This window comes from Balaenoptera borealis, assembly GCF_965194805.1.
Source record: "Balaenoptera borealis genome assembly, chromosome: 4".
Taxonomy (NCBI): Eukaryota; Metazoa; Chordata; class Mammalia; order Artiodactyla; family Balaenopteridae; genus Balaenoptera; species Balaenoptera borealis.
In genome coordinates this window covers 60674859-60696607 of record NC_138861.1, presented here as the reverse complement: position 1 = coordinate 60696607, position 21749 = coordinate 60674859, and the positions used below count along the sequence as shown (strand labels likewise).

The 21749-nt window shown below is 37.1% G+C and overlaps 1 protein-coding gene across 12 annotated transcripts in view; it reads left to right on the top strand.

The window, feature by feature from the left end:
• The window catches only part of LOC309627871 (alpha-fetoprotein-like), a 263638-nt gene that overhangs the window by 13956 nt on the left and 227933 nt on the right, over positions 1–21749 (top strand). For 11 of the 12 annotated variants that reach the window (XR_014244002.1, XR_014244003.1, XR_014244004.1 and 8 more), the window contains 8 exons: positions 1254–1386; positions 4338–4435; positions 6237–6366; positions 11848–12059; positions 13528–13660; positions 15306–15403; positions 17696–17834; positions 20267–20493. Coding sequence is in view for 9 of the 12 variants with exons in the window: in XM_082390214.1 (XP_082246340.1) it covers positions 1254–1386; positions 4338–4435; positions 6237–6366; positions 11848–12059; positions 13528–13660; positions 15306–15403; positions 17696–17834; positions 20267–20493 (1170 nt within the window). In the remaining 3 variants the exon portion in view is untranslated. The remainder of the gene's footprint in view (positions 1–1253; positions 1387–4337; positions 4436–6236; positions 6367–11847; positions 12060–13527; positions 13661–15305; positions 15404–17695; positions 17835–20266; positions 20494–21749) is intronic. The other variant, XM_082390209.1, reaches the window with a different exon arrangement.

Sequence of the window (21749 nt, the reverse complement as noted above, 5' to 3'; positions counted from 1 at the left end):
CAAGAATTTTGCCTTATCTTGGGTGGCAGTTGTATCTTGATAATGTCAATTCTGCTTTTCTTTTTTTACAAGTTGGGCTTGAGAAACTTTGCTGAAATGAAACAAATCTATTGACTGAACTTCCAAGAGTAAGGGGGTGTGAGGGTGGAGGTTGGGCGGGGGTCAGCATTTTCTCTAGTTTAGCCTTTTGCTTATACTATCCCAGTAAATGGTTAAAGCCTTAACTGTGCTTTCATTTTGGCTTTTTGTCTTCATTGGCTACTCTGGAACTTGGCAGGTCAGCCTTCTCCAGCTCAGCTCAGCTCCTGACACCCCTCTTCCAAGGGGTAACTCAGGAGTGCAAGATCCTTCCACCTTGGAGCTATACCATCTGGAGCATGTGTTTCCAAGGTTACTGCAAAAAAGAAAGCGAGAGACTAGGGAACTGTGCAAAGTAATTAATAGCCAAACCTAGGAGTGGTGTATGGCATGTTTATTAGTATTTCATTGATTAGAACTCAGTTATATGTTCCCACTTAACTGCAAGAGAGGCTGGAAAAGTAGTCTTCCTGTGAAAACAAGAAGAGAAAGTGGATTTGTGTGAACATTGAGCCAGTTTTTGTCTGCAATGTCAGCTTTTTTGGGGTAATTGTGTGTGTGGGGAGGTGGGGAGTAAATAATTTGAGTAAGCTTTGTGGAATAGTGTGAGGAGATATGATTATAAGTGAAAGGCAGGCCTGGTGCCCAGGCTCTATAATGAATGTAAAGAATAAATTTGAGAAGCAAATTAAGACTGGGATTTAGTAAGAAACCAAAATATTGTGTGACACGTCTTGGAGGACAATGGAATTAACTTTTCTAGTCTAGAAAGATCTTATGGATGATTTCAGAGATTCCTCTTCACCCACCAATAGCTTCTAAATTTAATTCCCCTTCACCAGGTGTACAATCTTCCATTTACAATCAGTTTAGACTATTGAACTTTCTATCTCCTACTACTTATATAAAAATGAAAAGTTTTAATTACTGATTTTCTTTACCTACTGGTCCAGAAAGTACAGTTGGTGACTTCATGGGCACTGTCTAACCTCACAGTGATCTCTCTGTAGTGAACTTTTGATGCATTTAAGTACAGTGCTATCCTATTTCTGTCACCATGAAATTCTAGAAGTTTCAGGTCAACAAAACTAAATGAATCCTAAGTTTTTAAGAAACAGTGTCAGCATATGTTCTTGAATTCCAAATTATATAGCTTTGTATTTGTCAAATTACAGGTACATTTATGAAACTTCTAGGAAACATCCATTCTTGTACGGACCCACTATTCTGACCATGTCTGCTTGCTACGAAACAGCTGTTCAGTCTTGTTGCCGAGAAGAAAATAAGACTGAATGCTTCCAGATAAAGGTAAACTATTCATATGTCAACTCTTACTTAGGGACTTGTTATGCTAAGTGTGGGCTATGGACCATCAGCATACGCATCACCTGGCAGCTTGTTAGAAATACAGTCTGAAGCTTTTCTCCAGACCTGCTAAAGAAGACTTCATTTTAACAAGATACTCAGGCAATTCATAGAGTCCTTAAATTTTGAGAAGCATGATCTAGCATAAATATAACTTCATAATAAATATTTAATATTCCAGTTATTATTTCTGTATAACAGAACACCCCAAAATTTAGTGGCTCAAAACAATAACAATGAGTTTATTACTCTTATGGTTTCAATGGGTCAGGAATTCAGGAAGGGCTCATCTGGGCTTTTCTGGCTCCTGATTTTTCATGTGGTTGCAGTCAATGGCTGGGGCTCTGAAGGTCTGAAGTACCTGGGGGTTGGTCCAACATCTCTTTCTCCTCATATTATCTCAGGGCCTTTCCATGTGGTCTCTCTGTCTTGGCTGGTTTGGGCTGCTTCACAGAATGGCAGCCTCAGGGCAGAAGTTGTATGGCCTTTTATGACCAGGATTCAAAAGTTACTTCTGCTCTACTCTATTGGTTGAAATACTATAAAATCTCACCAGTTTGAAGGAGAAAGTAAATATACTGTAACAAAAGCTCATCGTAAGAAGAACATGGGATAGAAGTTGTTATTATAGCCATCTTTAGAAAATAGAGTTAGCTTCACACTTAATTTTAACCGTGTGGCTTTTTCTCCTTCGTTGAATAGACATAAATCGGTGATTTGTTCCATAATAAAACTACTTTTTATGTATGTTCATTAAAGGTTCTAAATATCAACACAAAATAACCATCTTTAGAAGGCACACCAGATGGATTTTCCCAAGGTCATGTTGAAATGAATAGTAGTTTGATAATCGTTTTGATGAATTCCTCAAGTCTAAGGGCAGTGCCGCTTCTTCCTTGCTGTTTTCTTTGATCTCCTCAGTGAGAATTTCTCTCATATGCCTCTCAACCCCTATTTCTCTATTCCTCTAAACCTATTTCTCCTATTGAGCTCCTCATCATCTACCTTGTGTAAGAAATTAAATAATGTATCTAAAGAGTCTGACATATGCTAAGTACTCAATAATCGTAGCTATTATCATTAAAGCTCCTTACATATATTTCTTTCCCTAGTCATCTCCAATTCCTTCAGTAGCCAATTCTGAATTCCTAAGCAAGACAGTCATTTTTGTCTCCTTTTGGTTTCGTATTATTAAAAACAACAAAAACAAGTGATTGTGTAGACTTAGGTCTCATTACCTGGCATTTTGGAAGAATGAACTTTTTCATGAAGGTTAGTTTTTTTTAGGTAACTTGTTTCAAAGTTTTCTTAATCTTAACCCTTTCAGAGGAAATTTTTCCTTAATGTATAACGTGCCCCTATAATTTTTTTTTTAATTTTTATTGGAGTATAGTTGATTTACAATGTTGTGTTAGTTTCTGTTGCACAGCAAAGTGAATCAGTATACATATACATATATCCACTCTTGTTTAGATTCTTTTCCCATATAGGTCATTTCAGAGTATTGAGTTCCTTGTGCTATACAGTAGGTTCTTCTCAGTTATCGACTTTTTATATAATAGTTTGTATATATCAATCCCAATCTCCCTATTTATCCCTACCCCCCAACCCCGATTTCCCCCTGTAACCATAAGTTTATTTTCTACATCTGCGACTCTATGTCTGTTTTATAAATAAGTACTATTTTTTTTAGATTCCACATATAAGCAATATCATATGATATTTGTCTTTCTCTGTCTGACTTATTTCACTCAGTATGACAATCTCTAGGTCCATCCACATACTAAGCAGATGCTTTTAAGTTAGCTAAGAGTTCTTTTCTCCTCTCCCTCACTTTGTGATGTTTACAGTCTTGCTGCCTCCAGGATGTCTGTTCCTAGAAGTTCTTGCTCCTTGCCCAGAGAAAATTGCATAGCCAGTCATGTAAAAGTTGTATCTATGATCAGAGAATGTAGTTTATGAGGTAAGCCTTCACAGACTCTCTTGTGAAGAAGTGGATAAGCTTGTTTGTATTTGATTTCAAATGAGTATAATACAACAAAATAAGAATAAAAATAATAATTATATTTATAATTAATTATAAAGTATAATTTATTATCGTTGTGTCATATTTGTGGTTTGAATATTGCCTCTGTATACATTATCTAACTTGTTCTTAAAAAAAGCATTGTAAGGTGCTGTTACCCCAAGTTAAAATAATATATGGTCAATATAATGTTTTAAGTGAATATATAGAGCTCTTCTGAAATTTGAAAATGTTGTTTATTCTCCCACCACACAGAGATACCAATTTTGGTATATTTCCTTTTATTCATTTTTTTCATTCACAGATTTTATTTTGTACATTGTTGTGATCAAACTGAATATATAGTTTTGGTTAGAGACTTAAATACATGTGCTTTTTATTAGAAGACAAAAGTAAAAATTCTGGGTTAAAGAATATGAACATTTTTGTGGGGGAGGCTCCATTAATATATATTGCAAAACTGGAGCATATATCATAGATAAGCATTTGGAGACACGTTCAAGATGACAGGGCTAGTAACTTGAATAAAACCAAAATACAACTGTAAGATGTTATCGAAATTTATTCTAGTGGCTCTCTGGATTTTTGTTTGTTCACATTCTTGTTCTCATTTATATGCCAAATGTCTAAGTTCTGGGACAAACAATCTCTGGGGAAGTGAGATGCTATTTTATAAAAAACAAAAAACAAAAAAACAGAGCCTTCACCAAATTATGCTTTTACATTTGGCCTCATAGATAAGGCAATAAAAACTTTCTACTTTTGAGGAGATATATGATTTTTATTTTTCTCTCTTCTTTACTAACCATGAGATGAACTTCTTCTGTTGTTACCATAGTTCTTTGATGAGTCGGTTTTCTAATTACAGCTAGAACCCATCAGAAAATACGTTAGAGAAATATCTTTGAGGCATCACCACTTATGTGAGATTGGGATTAAATTCAACCACAAAGTAGCAAAAGCAGTGTAAGTTACCTATTTAGATTTGTGGGCTTTGTTGCTTTGGATCACCCTCTTTGATTAAACTCATTTGAAAAATCATTTATCTTTCGTTTGCTAATGTCTCAGTGCAAATCTGGTTCCTTTCTCTACACGTGTGCTACTTGCCTGTTCAATAGGGCACACTGGGCTGTGCCTGAAAATGCACAGTCCTCCTCTCTACCCACTATCTCCTGTGGGGTTGATATCTCCTCTATCAGCTTCTTCCATCAGTTCAAATCCTTTAGGCTCTTCTCCAGTGCACAAAAGATTCTGTACATTCAGATGCTCACACTTAGTAGTTCTGCATGGTAAAGGTTAGAGGACAAAAGGTATTTTTCTCTTGGAAGATAAGAAATATTTTGGCTCTAATGTCATGTAGGACAGAAAAAGCGAGTGGTGTTTTTTGGGGTGGGGATAGAGGAGTGTGGGGTGGGAGGAGAACTTGATGCTACTCAGTGTGCCTCTATCTTGGCCCAGATTGTGTTCCTGTCCCAAGTTGACCCCTGAAGACATCTTCCCTTATATCACCTTCTTCCCCAATTTAGGATAACATTGGGCTGCCTGGAAGCTCAGTTTTCCTTATAAGGCAAGCCCATTTTTCATATTTCTAGAAAAATTTCAGGGATGTTTTTCAGTTGTGAACAGAGAGGGACAAGGAAGAACCAAACCTCTTACAATTATTATTATTATTATTTGTTTCACTGAATAAAAGTTTTTCTTAAATTGAAGTATAGTTGATTTACAGTATTGTGTTAGTTTCAGGTGTCCAGCAAAGTGATTCAGTTACATATTTTTTTTTTCAGATTATTTTCCATTATAGGTTATCACAAGATATTTGAGTAAATGTTGAGACAAAGTTTAAATTTTAAAATTGATGCAAATCTGCTTGATTTGGAGAATTTCATGACCGCCTATGGTACAGGTGGGAATAGGCAGAGATATATCTCTACTCTATGGAAGATTTCCCTGGTGTCAACTATTGGAACTATTGCAGAATTTTAAAGGAGTTGGATGATATCCATGATTCCAGTAGCAAATATGTGAAGTTAGGCAAAGTCAGTTCTTTCTAAACCAAAAGAAACCATGTTTTCCTAGAGCTAAGTGTCCTGATTTCCAGACTCTGAGTCAGGGCTGGGGGAAGAAGGGTGATTTTTCTAAGTTATTACAAGGCAAATAATGGGAATGATATAAAACCCATCACTTGTCTCAGACCACAGTAAACAGGCAAATGAAACTATCTAGCCCTATGTGTATAACCATGGACATAAATTATTAGAATTGCAAATATCTCCAGTCTGGTCCCTAAAACAAAATCAAACAAAGGAAGAAAGGAAGCCTTTCCCCAAGCTAATGAGAAATCTCACAGTAAGTAGGATTTGATTTCTTTGTCCCACTGAGAATGTTATTATTGATGTAATTTAAAGGTAATTAAGAGGTTTATCTTACAATTATTATCTTTCTGATAAAGAATTTTATTTGGAAAGTCAGGTCAGATAAATTCCCAAATTACCTATCTAAGCAACTCAACTTCTTTAAACAATAATTTGAATGATGAAAATGACTCTATTTACACGATTATGAATTGAATAATTTTCATTTTGTGATTTACATCTTTGTATGGCTCTGGGTTCTATCACTGTAGAAATAGAAAACATTTATAATATACAACTGTCTTCATCCTACATTTGCAACTGTGTTTCTATTCTTTCGGTTACTCAATGAACTACAACTAATTTTAGAAAGAATTGAATTCAAAAAACTGTTTAAAATGTACTTTTTTTTTCAGGGAATTGGTTCTGTTGACTAAAAAACAACCTAGAGCTAACTTTTCTGAAATTGCCAAACTGGCCATGGATATTAAAAATCTGCATCAGATCTGTTGTGAAGGAAATGCAGTAGCGTGTGTGCTTGGCAGAGTAAGATTTTCTCTTTTCTTAAAACTCTTTAAAATACTTGTACTTTTTAAATAAAGGTGAGGGTGGTATAAATGAATCTAAAAAAGTAATTATCATTTCTCAATATTATCAACAGAATGGTGTCTCCCCTCCTCTCTCTTCTCTTCTCATGAAACAATTTTTGTCTTTCTTTTCCTCCCTTCCTCCCTTCCTTCCTTCCTTCCTTCCTCATTCTATCTACTTTATTCTTTTATTCTTAAATTTTTAGAGCTGGCTGCTAATTTTCTTCCAAACTGGGATTGTATTTCATTCATCTTTGAATCTCTAGCAAGTCTTAGAATTGCAAACTATACCCTCAGGCCTTATCAGCCCGGAGGAAAAGAAGAAACCACCAAAAGCAAAGGTGTGGCATCAAGGGACAAGGGCCGGGGCATGGACAGCATAGAACTCACCTGCCCCACGTCCAAATTTAAAGTCTCAAAATCCCAGAGAAGGAAAAAATTGTAGCTGTTAAAATCCTGATAACGTTTTAGTAAATCACAAGTTACAAGTATGTTCCTATTCATTCTACAAGTTTGAAAATTGAATAATTTTCATCATGATAAAAAATAAAACAGAAACAAAGACAGACTACAATCATGATTTCAGTGAGAAATCTATGACTCTTATGGGCAGGAATCCTTACCCCCAACAATTTTTGTCCCATTACACAACAGATTAAGGAATGTGGGTAACAAAATCAATTAAAATAGAAAAATCATTGAATCGAACACTCAGTAGAACCCCTAAGATTCTAAGTCCTCAAATGTCTACTTTGCTGGAACAGAGAGTTGGGGTCGGACTATAGCTTTCCCTTGGCAGCCATCGCAGTTGGCCATTGTTTGGTCAGTGCCGCATTCAGCTTGACCGAAAGATGGTGGCCGCTACTGCCAATTCCATCCTGGAGATAGACAATATAAAGTTGCTTCTTGGATTACTTCCCGTATGGCAAGAATCTCAACGCATACTGGAAGCAATACTATCCTATACACTTAGAAGTCATGCTGGCTCTTTAGGACAGGCTCTCAGAATCCTATCTGCATGAAGACTAGGTGAAAATTACAGGGAACTTTGGGACCTATCCATAGGTATTAAAACAAAACAAAAGAAAAATCTCTAAAATCCTTTAACACATAAACAATACCCATGCCAAACTGGTAACTCTAGAACGGCTCCTGTTATGGTCTATACTATGACAGGAATGCTAGAACAATCTCCAGTTATTTAATTATATTAGATAGTATTCATAAGCAATATAAAGTAACTTTAGATAGTTCTGGCATTCCTGTTTTATTCTAGACTATAAAGGAAACAGGTTTAGAGTTATTGGCTTGACAAAGATACTTTTATGTGTTGAGATGTTTCACTCTGTTTTAGAGGTTGTCTTGTTTTGTTTTAAATAGGATGGATTCTGAACATTAGTAAATATTCTTTTGTCTTCTTAGGATGCTCATTTGATTTTTATTGTTTGACTTATCCATTGATGAATTATATTAAAAGATTTCTTAATATTTACCCATCTTTACATTGCTCAAGTCAATATAATTTTACTATATCTATGGTCTCTCTCTCTCTCTCTCTCTCTCTATATATATATATGTCACATTTTTGCATTTATCTTTAGATGTGAAATGGATCTAGAACTTTCTTTTTTGGCACATATTTTATCAGGTTTTGGTATCCAGTTATGATAACTTCTAAAAGATGAGTTAGAATTTTTTTCCTTTCGAATTCTCTGAAATAACTTAAATAGCACTGTAACTTACTTGTTTTCTGAAGGTTTGTCTGTGAAACTGGAGGAGGGATGGAGATGTAAACTGATGTGACAGCTTCTCCATTTCTTTTGTTATGGATTTATTTAAACATTTTTTCAGTCAGTCTTTATTATTCATGAATTCTGTACTTGAGAATTCACCTACATGCCAAAATTTATTTGTGACCCCCAAATCAATACTCACAGCACTTTGTGGTCATTCCCAGATTTATGCATGCTCAGAGCAGTGGAAATCTGAGTTGGCAGATGTGCATGGTTCCAGCTACAATAGAACAAGGTGATGCTCTCTGCCTTCTTGTTGTAGCTCTCATACTGTGAATAGGTGTTCTTTTTGCAGTCTATTTAGTGCCACATTTTCTGCATTTCTGTGTTTTTTGTTGATGAGTTAGCTGTTTAAAATGGCCCGAGTATAGTTCTGAAGTGTTGTCTAGTGTTCCTAGAAGCTGTGATGTGCCTTGTGGAAAGAATATGTATTTTATTTTATTGGAGTATAATTGCTTTACAATGGTGTGTTAGTTTCTGCTTTATAACAAAGTGAATCAGCTATACATATACATATATCCCCATATCTCCTCCCTCTTGCATCTCCCTCCCACCCTCCCTATCCCACCCCTCTAGGTGGTCACAAAGCTCCGAGTTGATCTCCCTGTGCTATGCAGTTGCTTCCCACTAGCTATCTATTTTACATTTGGTAGTATATATAAGTCCATGCCACTCTCTCACCTCGTCCCAGCTTACCCTTCCCCCTCCCCTTGTCCTCAAGTCCATTCTCTATGTCTGCATCTTTATTCCTGTCCTGCCCCTAGGTTCTTCAGAACCTTTTTTTTTTTTTTTTAGATTCCATATATATGTGTTAGCATACGGTATTTATTTTTCTCTTTCTGACTTACTTCACTCTGTATGACAATCTCTAGGTCCATCCACCTCACTACAAATAACTCAGTTTTGTTTCTTTTTATGGCTGAGTAATATTCCATTGTATATATGTGCCACATCTTCTTTATCCATTCATCTGTCGATGGACACTTAGGTTGCTTCCATGTCCTGGCTACTGTAAATAGAGCTGCAATGAGCATTGCGGTACATGACTCTTTTTGAATTATGGTTTTCTCAGGGTATATGTCCAGTAGTGGGATTGCTGGGTCGTATGGTAGTTCTATTTTAGAATATGTATTTTAGATAAGCTTTGTTCATGCATGAAGAACAGTGCTGGTGGCTATGAGTTCAATGTGAATAAATCACCAATATGCAGTAGTCCGCCTTATTGCCCCCTTTGCTTCCTGAGGTTTCAGTTAATCACAGTCAACTTTCATCTGAAAATATTAAACAGAAAAATCCAGAAATAATTAATAAGTTTTAAATTGTGCACCATTCTGAGTAGCATGATGAAATCTTGTGCCATCTTGTTCTATCTCATCTGGGATGTGAATCATCCCTTTGTCCAGCGTTTCTTGGGGATTAGTCACTCAGCAGCCATATAGGTTATCAGATTGGCTCTCCTGGGATCACAGTGCTTGTGTTCAAGTCACCCTTACTTTACTTAACAATGGCACAAGAGTAGTGATGCTGGCAATTTGGATCTGCCAAAGAGAAGCTGTAAAGTGTATCCTTGAAGTGGAAAGGTGAAAGTTCTCAACTTAATAGGAATAAGAAAAAAAAAATCAAATGCTGAGGTTGCTAAGATCAATGGTAAGAACAAATCTTTTATCTGTGAAATTGTGAAGAAGGAAAAAGAAATTCATGTTAGTTTTGCTGTCACACCTCAAACTGCGAAAGTTTTGGCCACAGTGCATGATAAGTGCTTAGTTTAGATGGAAAAGGCATTAAAATTGTACAATAAGGTATTTTGAGAGAAAGAGAGAGAGAGAGACCACATTCACATAACTTTTATTACAGTATATTGTTATAATTGTTCTATTTGATTGTAAGCTATTTTTGTTAATCTCTTACTGTCCCTAACTTATAAATTAAACTTTATCATAGGTATGTATGTACAGGAAAAAACATAGTATATATAATGTTTGGTACTATCTGCAGTTTCAGGCATTGACTGGGGGTCTTGGAATGTAACCACTGTGGGTAAGGGGGGGCTACTCTATATTAAATAAGGTGTTTTAGACAGAAACATACACAAAATTAGGTTATGTCTTGATCTGTTGACGAAAATGTGGTCAGAGACTTGCAGAAAACTTATTCTGTCTTTCCTCTAGGGCAGATGATTCAATATTCACGAATTCAGTGTTTATAACTACTGTGAATAATGAGAATCAACTGTACTTATTTTTGTCAGGTTTTAAAATATACATTTTCCTTTAAAAAATCTCCTTCATTAGCACTTTCTCATTTAGAAATATAGAGTTCTACACGACAATATTATTATTTGATAACTAAAAACATCAATTATGTAGTTATACCTCCTTTCCCCCCATGTATATATGTTTTCTCCTTTAAGTAATTAGTTTTGCAAAGGGACTATTTAATTTACTGTTGTTTTCCAAGACAGAGTTCTTGGAAAACGACATTTACTCCAGTTTCACAACTAGGTAGAGCCTAGTCAGAAGTGCTTTATGTCATTTCTAGGCCTGGCCTATAAAATCTCCTGTCCAAAACCCCCAATCTGAGGTCAATGTTAGAATCTACAGGTTGAAGATGACAGTGCCTCTGTCAGCCTGGTTCTCAGAACTACTGCCCAGAGACAATACACCTCCCCTTCTCAATAGGACTTTATTGAGAAAGAAACGACTGGATCCTATTAAGCCACCAAGAGCAGGCTCGTCTCTTAACTAATGGACACACTCTCCCTTATCGGTCTCAGCCTGACCTCACAATGCAGCTTCAATTTACCACTCTCAGATCTAGATCTTCAGTACATTCTTCTTCTCTCCTGATCCCTTAATCTTAACCTCAACTAAATTTTCCCAATGAGCTCAAAATGTCCTATATATCATTTCCCAAATATGCCATGTTCTTCACCTCTAAGACTCTTTATATATAAAGATGGATAATTCTAGTAAGCTTTTCCTTTCCATTTGTTTCCAACTAACTTCTATTTGTCCTTCAAGACTCAAATCATTCAAGATCTTCACTCTGATCTTTATCCAGTCTGGATTGCCAGTCTCTCTTTTTTCTTCCAAAATATAATACGTACATTTCTCTAACAATTTATTTTATAATGCATTATTATTGTTGTTTAATTATTTGACTCTCCAACTAGATTGTGAGTTCCTTAAGTATAGAGACTAGCTTGTTCATACACACATGTACTTATTTTTGTATGTGTATATATAAGTAAATATGTAAGTTTTATAGTAATATTACAGTAATGTAGATAGAAAATGACAGAGACAAAACGTTTTCTAAACTGGGATCCCAGAACGATAACAACAGTAGCAAGTAATAAAACTCTTCATTTGTATTTTGTTGGGCTAAACTTGAAAACAATAATACAGTCTGTCTCCCTTTAAGTTCTTTAAGAGATGTTAGAAGAACTTGTGACACTTGAGTAACATCAAATAGAGAAGGTTTCTTATTAGAATGAGTCACTATAAATGACCTTTTTGGTCTCTCAGTTTGTCATGGAAAAAGCAATATAAGATGCCAAGTTTTTCTCTGGTTTTCTACTAATAGCAATAAAAAGAAATAAGTTCAGAATGAAGTCATCAAAAATAACTGCTCTTTTATGTTTATAGAGCCAGCTTATGAACTATACCTGCTCTAAACAGGCTACACTATCCAGCAAGATCACTCCATGCTGTGAACTGCCAGAACCATTCCGAGGGGAATGCATTATCAACTCAGAAAATGACAAACCTGATCTCTCATCCCTGCCACTTAGCAGGTTTACAGAAGACCAGTTTGTATGCAAACAATTCACTGACAAACAAGATGACTTCCTACAAGAGTAATATGGCTTTTTGTAAAATCTTAGTAATGGGATATTGTATTTATGGATTCTTTGGGAGAGGTTGCAAACTTGAATGATGACAGAGGCGAGCCAATGATGTGAGTGAACGGTTAAATGGCTGAGAGGAGATGCCTTGTGGAGTCCAAGGTTGCAGCTACTATTTGGCTCTAGCTACTTGTTACCATATGGGAATGTAGGCTTTGGGTCGTTGGGTCAACTGCATTTTGAGAGAAGTCGGAAATCTCTTGATTTTTAAATGTTGACATCTAATATAGGAATTTAAAAAAACATGGTGAGCGTCAAGTGTGTGCAAGCTTTGCTCTGAGGGACTTAGTCATCCCTAAGTAAGGCTTTCAGATTGGTTTGCCTGGCCAACTCTTCTAATTAATTTAATGCCTACTATCAAAGCCATAGTGTGGCATTTCAAGATTAAAGAGATGGAGTTCTAACATCTCCGGTGTCCATTCAGAAGTGCAAATTATTTTGGGCATAAAGCAAACTGATTTCAATATATTATAATATTAAGACAATATTACTGAGTAATTGAAATAATTCCAAAGTCACTTTGTGAAGTATTATTTGAAGCAAACTAAATTCTAACAAAACATAAGAATTTGAATTATTCTCAAAGTTTTCTGTAGATTGACTTTAGCTATATTTCTGAAATTACATTTGACACTGGCTTGTAAAAGTAAATGTCACTACCTGAACTCACTTATCCCTAAACTTGCATTTAGTATTGAAAAAGTTGATACGTACAACTTCCTAGTGGAAATTACGTTAGACTATGAGTTGTGAGACGTGAGTTCCAGTCTAGCTTGGTCATGCAACAGCTTTGAAATGCAGTTCAAGCCACTTAATTTCCCCAGACTTTTGGGTTCCAACTGTAAACTGAGGCAGTTGGATAAGATCACTTCAGATGTCCCTTCTGTAATTCTATGATTCCTTTGAAAATATTCTAGAGTCCAAATTTCTCTTTCTTGTAACCCAGAAGAATGTGCAGCTTATGGACAACTCATGCTTGAAGGCTTATGTGGAAAACAGGGGAAGGTGGTTATTTAATACCTAGTCAGCACAGTCTTACAAAAAAATTGTAATATTTATAAAATCTAGCCTCAAAGATCATCAAGAAAATGTTCTCACGCAAACACTTGAAATGAATTTCTAGTAAAAGTAAGGAGAGACCCTGAGCCAGGAACTAAAGCTTATCAGGATATTTTAGGTTCAAGTTTGAATCTGCCACTCACTACTGTGTAACTTTGGAAAAATCACGTAATTTTATTGATTTGGTTTCCTTATCTCAAAATATAACCAATAAAACTTCCCTGCCAGCCTTCCAAGATTTTCAAATACCTAAAGTCAGTTAAAATATTGAATAAATTTCATGGTCATAGTTGGCTTTTGAAAGAAAACTATGGCTTCAGAAATTTAGTGTTTACTTTCTAATATGTTCATGTGCTTACAGGTTTCTTTATGAATATTCAAGAAGACATCCAGAGTTGGCAGTTCCAGTGATTTTAAGAGTGGATACAGTATATCAAAACTTACTGGGAAAATGCTGTAAATTAGAAAATCCTCTGGAATGCTATAGTCATGGGGTAAATTCTTTTTTTTAAACCTGTTTCTCATAAGTGATTGCAAACATAGGGAAAAGTCCAGTGCTGTTAGTAGTGCTGTACTTTTGTAAGATGATTATGCATGTTCTTTCTAACTGCAAGCACTACACAAAAACTTTGATTTCTGTCTAAACCAAAGGCCACATCATTATACAGCAGCAACTTTCTGTGTGAGTCACTGCATTATAGATTCTGTGTTTTATGAAAACAACTCTGTGCAATCTTCTCTTTAAAGTTTGCTTGGCATGGTAGCAGGTAGCCTGGAAGCATAGCCTATTAGGGTGGGGGAAGGTTGACAGTTTCCACCAAGCAGGCCTGGAAACTGTCCCTATCTCAGGCCAGAAATCATACTGTTCACAGTCAGCAGCTCCTGTTGTGTAGTTGACGTGGAAAAAGCCGGTTGCCTTACAAATCTCTGACCAGAGGATCTGTTATCCACAGTTTACCAGGAGCCAGGTGGTTCTGGCTTTTGTTATGCTAATTAGTGGCTTACGTATTTATAGAGAGGTGGGGATGGAGGACGAAGGCATTTCTTGTCCTGTTTGAGCTCAAGCAGGTACACCTAGCATCTTCCTGTTCCCGGAGAGAAGGCTAAATGAAGGCGACTTAGTCTTTTGTAGGTTAGCACCCTTTCATAGCATCACCTGTAGACTCCACAATCATCATTATGATAATAGCCCCTTACAGGAGCATGGATGTTTACAGTTTACAAAGTAACTTTACAACAAGTGTCCTATTTTATTCTCATGACAGCTTGGTAAGATAGGTAATGGCATAAGTACTAGCTACATTTTATAGATGAGAGTTTTGAATTTCAGAAGGTTCAGGTGACTTGTCCAACGTCACACAGGCAGTAAGGACAAGGCTAAGTGTTAAATCCAGGCAAACAGTTTGCCAATCGGGTAAAATTTTTACTATAATAAATACTGTTTATTAGGATCAGGTGGACTGGGTCTGATTACTTAAGAAGATAACCAGTGCTCCTACCAAAGAGCTAAGTCTGCAAGGTCACTCGTATCTTCCCACTGGAATTTTATTTGCACTGTTCAAGAATTCTTTGAACTTTCATTTAGCTCTGAGAATTCCATGTGATTCCCTTCAACGTGTATTTGTGGAGTGCTTTACTATGTTCAAGTCTGGTACTTGTTTTTATTAAACCATGACTTCTTAATATGTATCTATATTTCTATACCTACATCCATATCTCTATATCTGTACTGTTTACATAAAAATGCTGTATTATTAAAAATAACCAATATGCACGCATACGCACACACATTCTGATCAATTAAACTTAGATCTATAAATTACTTTTAAGGACCTCTTTTTGGCTTGATGAATGATTAGCTTTATGCTTGTAAAATATGCCATTGAAGCCCATAAAAGAGTTCATACTACAGGAAACTAAATATCAATCTTGCTGTCCCACTTTTTTCTCCACAAAGTACATGGCCATTCCTGTTTCAGCAAAATGTGTTGTTTCAACATTTCCAAACTCACTAAGTAAATAAAACCCTGGGTTTAGTAAAACAGTCACATTAAACTATTACAGAAGATGGTTTTGCAATCTTACCTCAAGATATATTGTTGCAACGTTAGATAAACACTGATTATCTTTATTTTTCAGGAAGAGATGTTTCAAAGAGTGGTTCGTGAAAGCCATGAGCAAGTGAAAAATCAGTGTGATTTACATGAGAAATTAGGAGATAGTAACTTCCATGACAGGTATGCTTCCAAGATATTGTCCAGATTTATGGTTGTTCGTGAGTTTTTGTTGACTTCTGCTGCTGAGAGTTGCTAAGAGTCTATAGTCAACCTTAAAATCTCAGAGGCCAAGGAAAAACTCAGTTCAGAATTAACCTAGCTATCTTTGTCTTGATAAGACAGTTGTCCACATAACCTTGGGTGCTTTTACATTGCTTTTTAGGCCAGTTTCCAGATTCCAATCAATGCCCAGAGGTCAGGGAGCCAGCAGACCCTGACTGCCCTTCTGCAATCCCATAGGAGCCCTCTACCCTTCACCTGGATATTTAGTTTGGGGCTTTGCACGCAATTTGGAGTCAAGGCTGCAACAGAAATCTAATCTAGGTTTTCTTTGTCAGTTTCAAGTCAGGTCAATATAGCAAATACAGTATTTTCACCATTAAGAGTAGAGATAAATAGGTACCTTAGTCAGAGGGAGCACACGTAACTCTTTGTGTGCAGAGAGCCTGGTAAATCCCGTTGTATTTCAAAGATTAAGATATCAAAAAAAAACAAAAAAAGCCAATTTTCAGTTATCTTTAAGATCTTACTGTAATGGTCTATTAAGAAGCAGAGTATATATGTTAATCCCAATCTCCCAATTCATCACATATATATACACTAATATGTATAAAATGGATAACTAATAAGAACCTGCTGTATAAAAAAATAAATAAAATAAAATTCAAAAATTCAGAAAAAAAAAATATACAACTGAATGCAGAAAAGCAGGTGGAGAGCACTACATGTTTGTGGATGTTATTTCAATAAAAGTCCAAACAGTTTAGTGTGTGTGTGTGTGTGTGTATGTGTGTGTGTGTGTTTTGATAAAATGATCTTAAAATTCAAACAGATATAAAATAGGTAACTAATAAGAACCTGCTGTATAGCACAGGGAACTCTACTCAAAAAAAAAAAAAAAAAAAAGAAAAAAAAAGAAGCAGAGTATTGAGGAAAAGTTCAGTTTGATATAATGTCCCATAATATTGAGCTTAAATTAAATGTCCAGAATAATGGATCCAAAAAAATTATTCTTGTTTTAGAATATTTGGCTTATTATTATTTTTTTACTGTTGTGTTTAATTGCTAATGTCTAGCTTAAGGATTAGACTGTGGCTCTCAAACTTTAGAGTGCATCAAAATTACCTGGAGGACTTGTTAAATACAGCGCACCCCTAGAGTTTCTGATTCAGTAAATCTGGGGTGGGGCATAAGAATTTTTATTTCTAACAAGTACCCAGGGGATGCTGCCAATCCAGGGGTCACACTTGAAGAAGCACTGGATTAGGTTGACTATTTCATTAGATGTTATAGCTAAATTCTTCCCCTAACTCCATTATAATATAAATGCAATAAATGATTCTGATATTTTGTTGTCCTCAAATTCAGTTCTGCAGAGTCTTTCTCATTAAAATCTCTCTCCATATCCCTCAGTTCCCACTACCACTCTCCTAGTTCAGGCCATCACTTGAATTACTGGCATGGACTTTTCTTCCCTCACTTTGCCTCTTGCCCACCTCCAATCCATTCTTTATATAGCAACCATAATTATCTTAAAAACAACGTAAATCTGATTCTATAGTTAAGATTTCTTCCTTCTCCTCTCTCCAATTCCCAGTCCCCTCTAATTAAGAAAAAAATCACACTCAGTGACTTTCTAAATGCTCCCCTCTTACTTTCACTCCCCTTCACCTGGCTCATTTTTAGTTATTGTCAGATCTCAGCTCACATGTCATTTCCTCTAGGAAGCCTACCTGACCTCCCTGGGATGGGATTAGATGTCATTCTGTGTGCACCTATAGCATTCTCTATTCCTCTCATTACACTGATTGTACTCCTCTATCTCCCTCACACCCCCAGGGGTGTGAGACCATGAGAGTAGGACATGTTTCCTGATCGTTGCTGTAGCTTCTATTCCTACACGTCGTAGACAACCAATAGATGCTTTAATGGCTGGTGCATATATTTATTTCAGAAGCTGTTGACTATGAGTCTGATTTTGCAGCCATCCAAATTAGCTATCACAGTATCCTTCATAAGTAGAAAGAAGATGGATCAGAGTGGAGCAATGTGTGAGGTGGAAAGGGAATTCCAGGTATACTGAATAAGCCATTGAGCCACTGGGTCAAGAACTAAAAGGATAGACTTAAAACCAATCTAATGTCTTGCTCATCCCACATCAGAGACAATGTCAGATATTGAGGAAGACTTTGTAGAATTCTTCATTTTGGGCACATTGCCATTGCCAGGAATAAGAGGAAATTATTCTTTCAGGCTCATAGTCCTTTATACTAAGAAAGCCCCACAACTATCTGCTCAGGAGTTGGTTATATTCACGAAGAACATGGCAGCTGCTGCCACCAAATGTTGTCCACTGAATGATGAGCAACAGTTTGCTTGCATGGAGAACTCGGTAAGCACACCCTCGACTGCATGTTTGTCTGTTGTTAAAGGTTCTGAACTCCAAGCCCCAGCAATCAGTCTCATGTTGGTGGACATGTCTATGAATTGTCAATGGAACCTAATAATTCTGTCCTTAAGAGAATTTATTTCTGGTCAGTTCATGCCAACTGTCTTTGATTAGCAGCAGAGATAAGACTATCACTTTGTAAACACTTGGGGATGTCAGATTCACCAGACCTTTGCCTGGATCATATCCCAAGGTCTATTCCCTGGATTTTCAAGTCAACAAAAGCGATTTTGCTGATTTTAGACTAATTCATACTAATCAAAAGTGTAGGAAAAAACCACCCAATTTCCTCTTGTGTTTCTCCTTTACTCTCACAGAATTACCATACTCACAACATTTCTGACACCAGATGTGTGGGTTTTTTTTTTTTCCCCCCAAAGCAAGCACTGGGAATCCTACAATTTAACTCAATTCTAACACTATCTGCTTGGAGATAGCATCAGATCCCACAGGTTGAGGGCTCAGTTCCACAAGACTGCTCCCACCTCACTTCAGATGCCAATCACAATTCCAAGTTGTCACCTGTGCTTCTGACTGATTAGCTAGAAATCGGAGGTTTCCATGACCCCCTCCTTGGGTTCAATTAATTTTCTAGAGCAGTTCACAGAACTCAGGAAAACACAGTTACCAGTTTATTGAAGGATATGAAAAAGATGCAGAAGAACAGCCAGATAAGAGATACATAGGGTGAGGCCTGGGAGGGTCCCAAGTGCAGGAACTCCCTGTGGAGTTGGGGTGTCTCACCCTCTTGGTACATGGATGTGTTCACTCACCTGAAAGCTCACTGAACCCCATACTATTGGGATTTTATGGAGGCTTCCTCACATAGACATGACCAATTATTAACTCTATTCCAGCCTCTTTCCCCTCTCTGGAGCATGGGGGTGGGGCTAAAAATTCCAAGCTTCTAATCATGGCTCGGTCTTTCTGGAGACCAGCCCCTGTCCAGGAGCCCCCCAGGAGCTCACTCAGAGTCATCTCATTAGAACAAAAGCTGCTCCTAATGCCCTTATCACTTAGCAATTTATAAGCATACCAGGACCTTTGTGTCAGGAACCAGGGTCAAAGACCAAATATTTATATTTTCTGTTATCTTACATCAAACTTACAAGTGTTACCTTCATTAGACAGAATACCAGGTATTCATTTACAGTGAGAAATGTCTTCTCAATGTCAAGAATAATTGGGTCTAATAACTAGGCTACACTTTTCCCTGAATCACATTACTTGGGAAGTTGAAGTAGGATATGGATATTCATGCCAATGGAATCAGAGGAAAGGCAGGGATGGTCCTGAGGGATATTTCTTCCAGGGATATGAATTATTCCCTCCTAGCAATGGAGAACATCACTCCAGGACCTGGATGCTCATCTCTAGGTCTCTCTCAAGTGGTATATTTTAATGCTACTGAATTCTTGTTTGGTGACAGCTTTCTTTGTCTTATATTCTTGGTAGAGCATCTCCTCTATGCTAAGTTAGTCTTTTTTTCTGATAACATATAGTTGTTTTGGTTACAGATTTAAAATTTTTTATTATCCAGCTCTGTCTTCCTTTTAGTTTATTATAAATTTTTATTATCTAATCATGCCTTCCTTGGGGAACTCTTGATTTATGTTCCTAAAACCTTGTTTTTAAGTGATCTCTTTGGTTACTTCGATAAATTCATAAATTAAATGTTGCTGCTCACTGGTTTCAGTCACTTCATCCCCACATACATAAGTGACAGGGAATTTGTGTGGTCATTATACTCAGAGGGGAATACAGGCAGCCTTGCAGCCAACATCAGGATAAGTATCAGACACACCCTGGGAGCAAGGCAAGGTGACTGTTCCAGAAGGAGACAAGAAAATGGAAGGAGACAACTGAAATAAGATCCAGGGATTCCTTTCACCATTCATTTATTCACTTTTTCATTAATTCAACAAGTGTTTATAGGTGATTTATCATAGACCAAGTTCTGCGGTAGTTACAGATGTCCAGTTATAAAACACAGAAACACATTGCATTTGAGCTTTTCTAGAAGTGCAATCATCAGTCTTGCATCTGGGTCAAATTAGCAGTCATGTTGACCTGAGACTTGATTTCAATTGGATGGAGCATAAGAAACTCCTGCCTCAAGTCAACACTGGTCTATAAACGGCACACTGGGGAGGAATTGGGAGGTGGGGTCCAAGGGAACTCACTTTTGAGGATGACAGGAAGAGGAGGACAAGGCTGAGAACCAGGCCTCACCTGACACTTGCTCTTTCCCAGACAGTGAAATCCAGGCCAAATGAGCAGACACTAGAATTTGAGAATACTTTTCTATGGATACAAAAAATAATATTAATGACCACAAACCTTATGGTTCTTATTTCAATTCTTTTCTGGGGAAGGCAAAGCTAATTCTTGGAGCTTTATGCAGAAGACACGAGGCAGAGCCTATCAATGCCGGCGTGGGTCACTGCTGTGATGACTCGTATGCCTTCAGGAAGCCTTGCTTTGATGATCTGCAAGTAGATGCAACTTACACTTCTCCACATTTATCCTGTGACCAAGTTGTCAACCTTAATGAGGACTTGTGCAGAGCTCAGGAGGAGGAATTACAAACCGAAAAGCAAAAGTAAGGATCTTTGTTTATATATATAATATATATATTCTGGTTACCCTGAATCAACACAATGCATCAAAAGCACTCCACCTCCTGGCAGTGGGGCAGCTCCCCTTTAGTGCCCACCCACTCTTCACACCCTCCTCACATGCCCCTGATCCTGCCCTTGGGAGAAAGCAGGCCCTCGTCCTCATGGTTCCTTCTCCCCCAAGGTCATTAGAAATGGTTGGTAGCTTACTTCTAATTAATTTATTTACTCTAAGACTTGCTCTTGGAGAGTCTAAATATTATTAGTCCAACAGTATCACCTTGCCAAGTGAGGCGAAGTTTTTGTTGCCTTGGGAATAAACACATTCCCGTGGTCAGCAAGCGCAAGGTTGTCACTTATTCTGTTTTATCACAGTACTTAAAATTCATAAGCCAACGGACCCTTGAGGTCCTTTCTTCAGTTCCCAAGGTGAGCTGATCACAAACTAGACTGTAAACCTTTCCAGTAAACATTCCAAAAACCATTGTAACACTTAGTTAGCCATTCTTTCTTTAGCCCAGGCTGATGTGAGAAGATAATACTTTATTTTTAGAGTTCGGGCTTTGCTTTCTCTTGAGGAAATTCTCTGGCATAGATAGGCACCCTTTATGTATGTCATCTCACCAAATCCTTACTGCAGATTTAGGGGGTAGATACTATTATTACCCCATTTTGATTGTGAGGAAACTGAGGCTAAGGAGGCAAGAAGAAATGGTATGAGATCATGCAACAGGTAAATAAGTTGTTGAACTGGAATTTGTACCCAAGCTACCTGGCTCAAAGCACATATGCTTAACTACCAACACGTAGCTGTTAGTGTGCCCTAATCAAGGGGTTATAATGCTGGTGATAATTTTTAATACTTGAAACTCTTCATGTAAGGGCTAGATAATGAAAAGTGTGAAATATTAGGAAGCATCCGTGTTCTAGTGAATTCACTGTGTTTTCTGTATGGAGAAAGCAATAACACAGAGACAGCTAATGTAGAGATTTCTAGAATATTCTGGGAGGATACATACTGGGAGTCAAGGGCTGGGCTGGACAAAGCTCTCCAGTTTCCTGGGAAGTGGTAGGGGTTCTCTCCATGGCTTTCACCCCTATATAGTTCTGACTGATCATCATAGCATAAGTCCACATACACACAAAAAAGAAAAAAAAAAAAACAAGTGAAGGAGCTCCTGGAGGGGAAAGACAAAATTCAGCAGGATTATAAAGAGAAGGCAGAAATGAGGTCATGGAA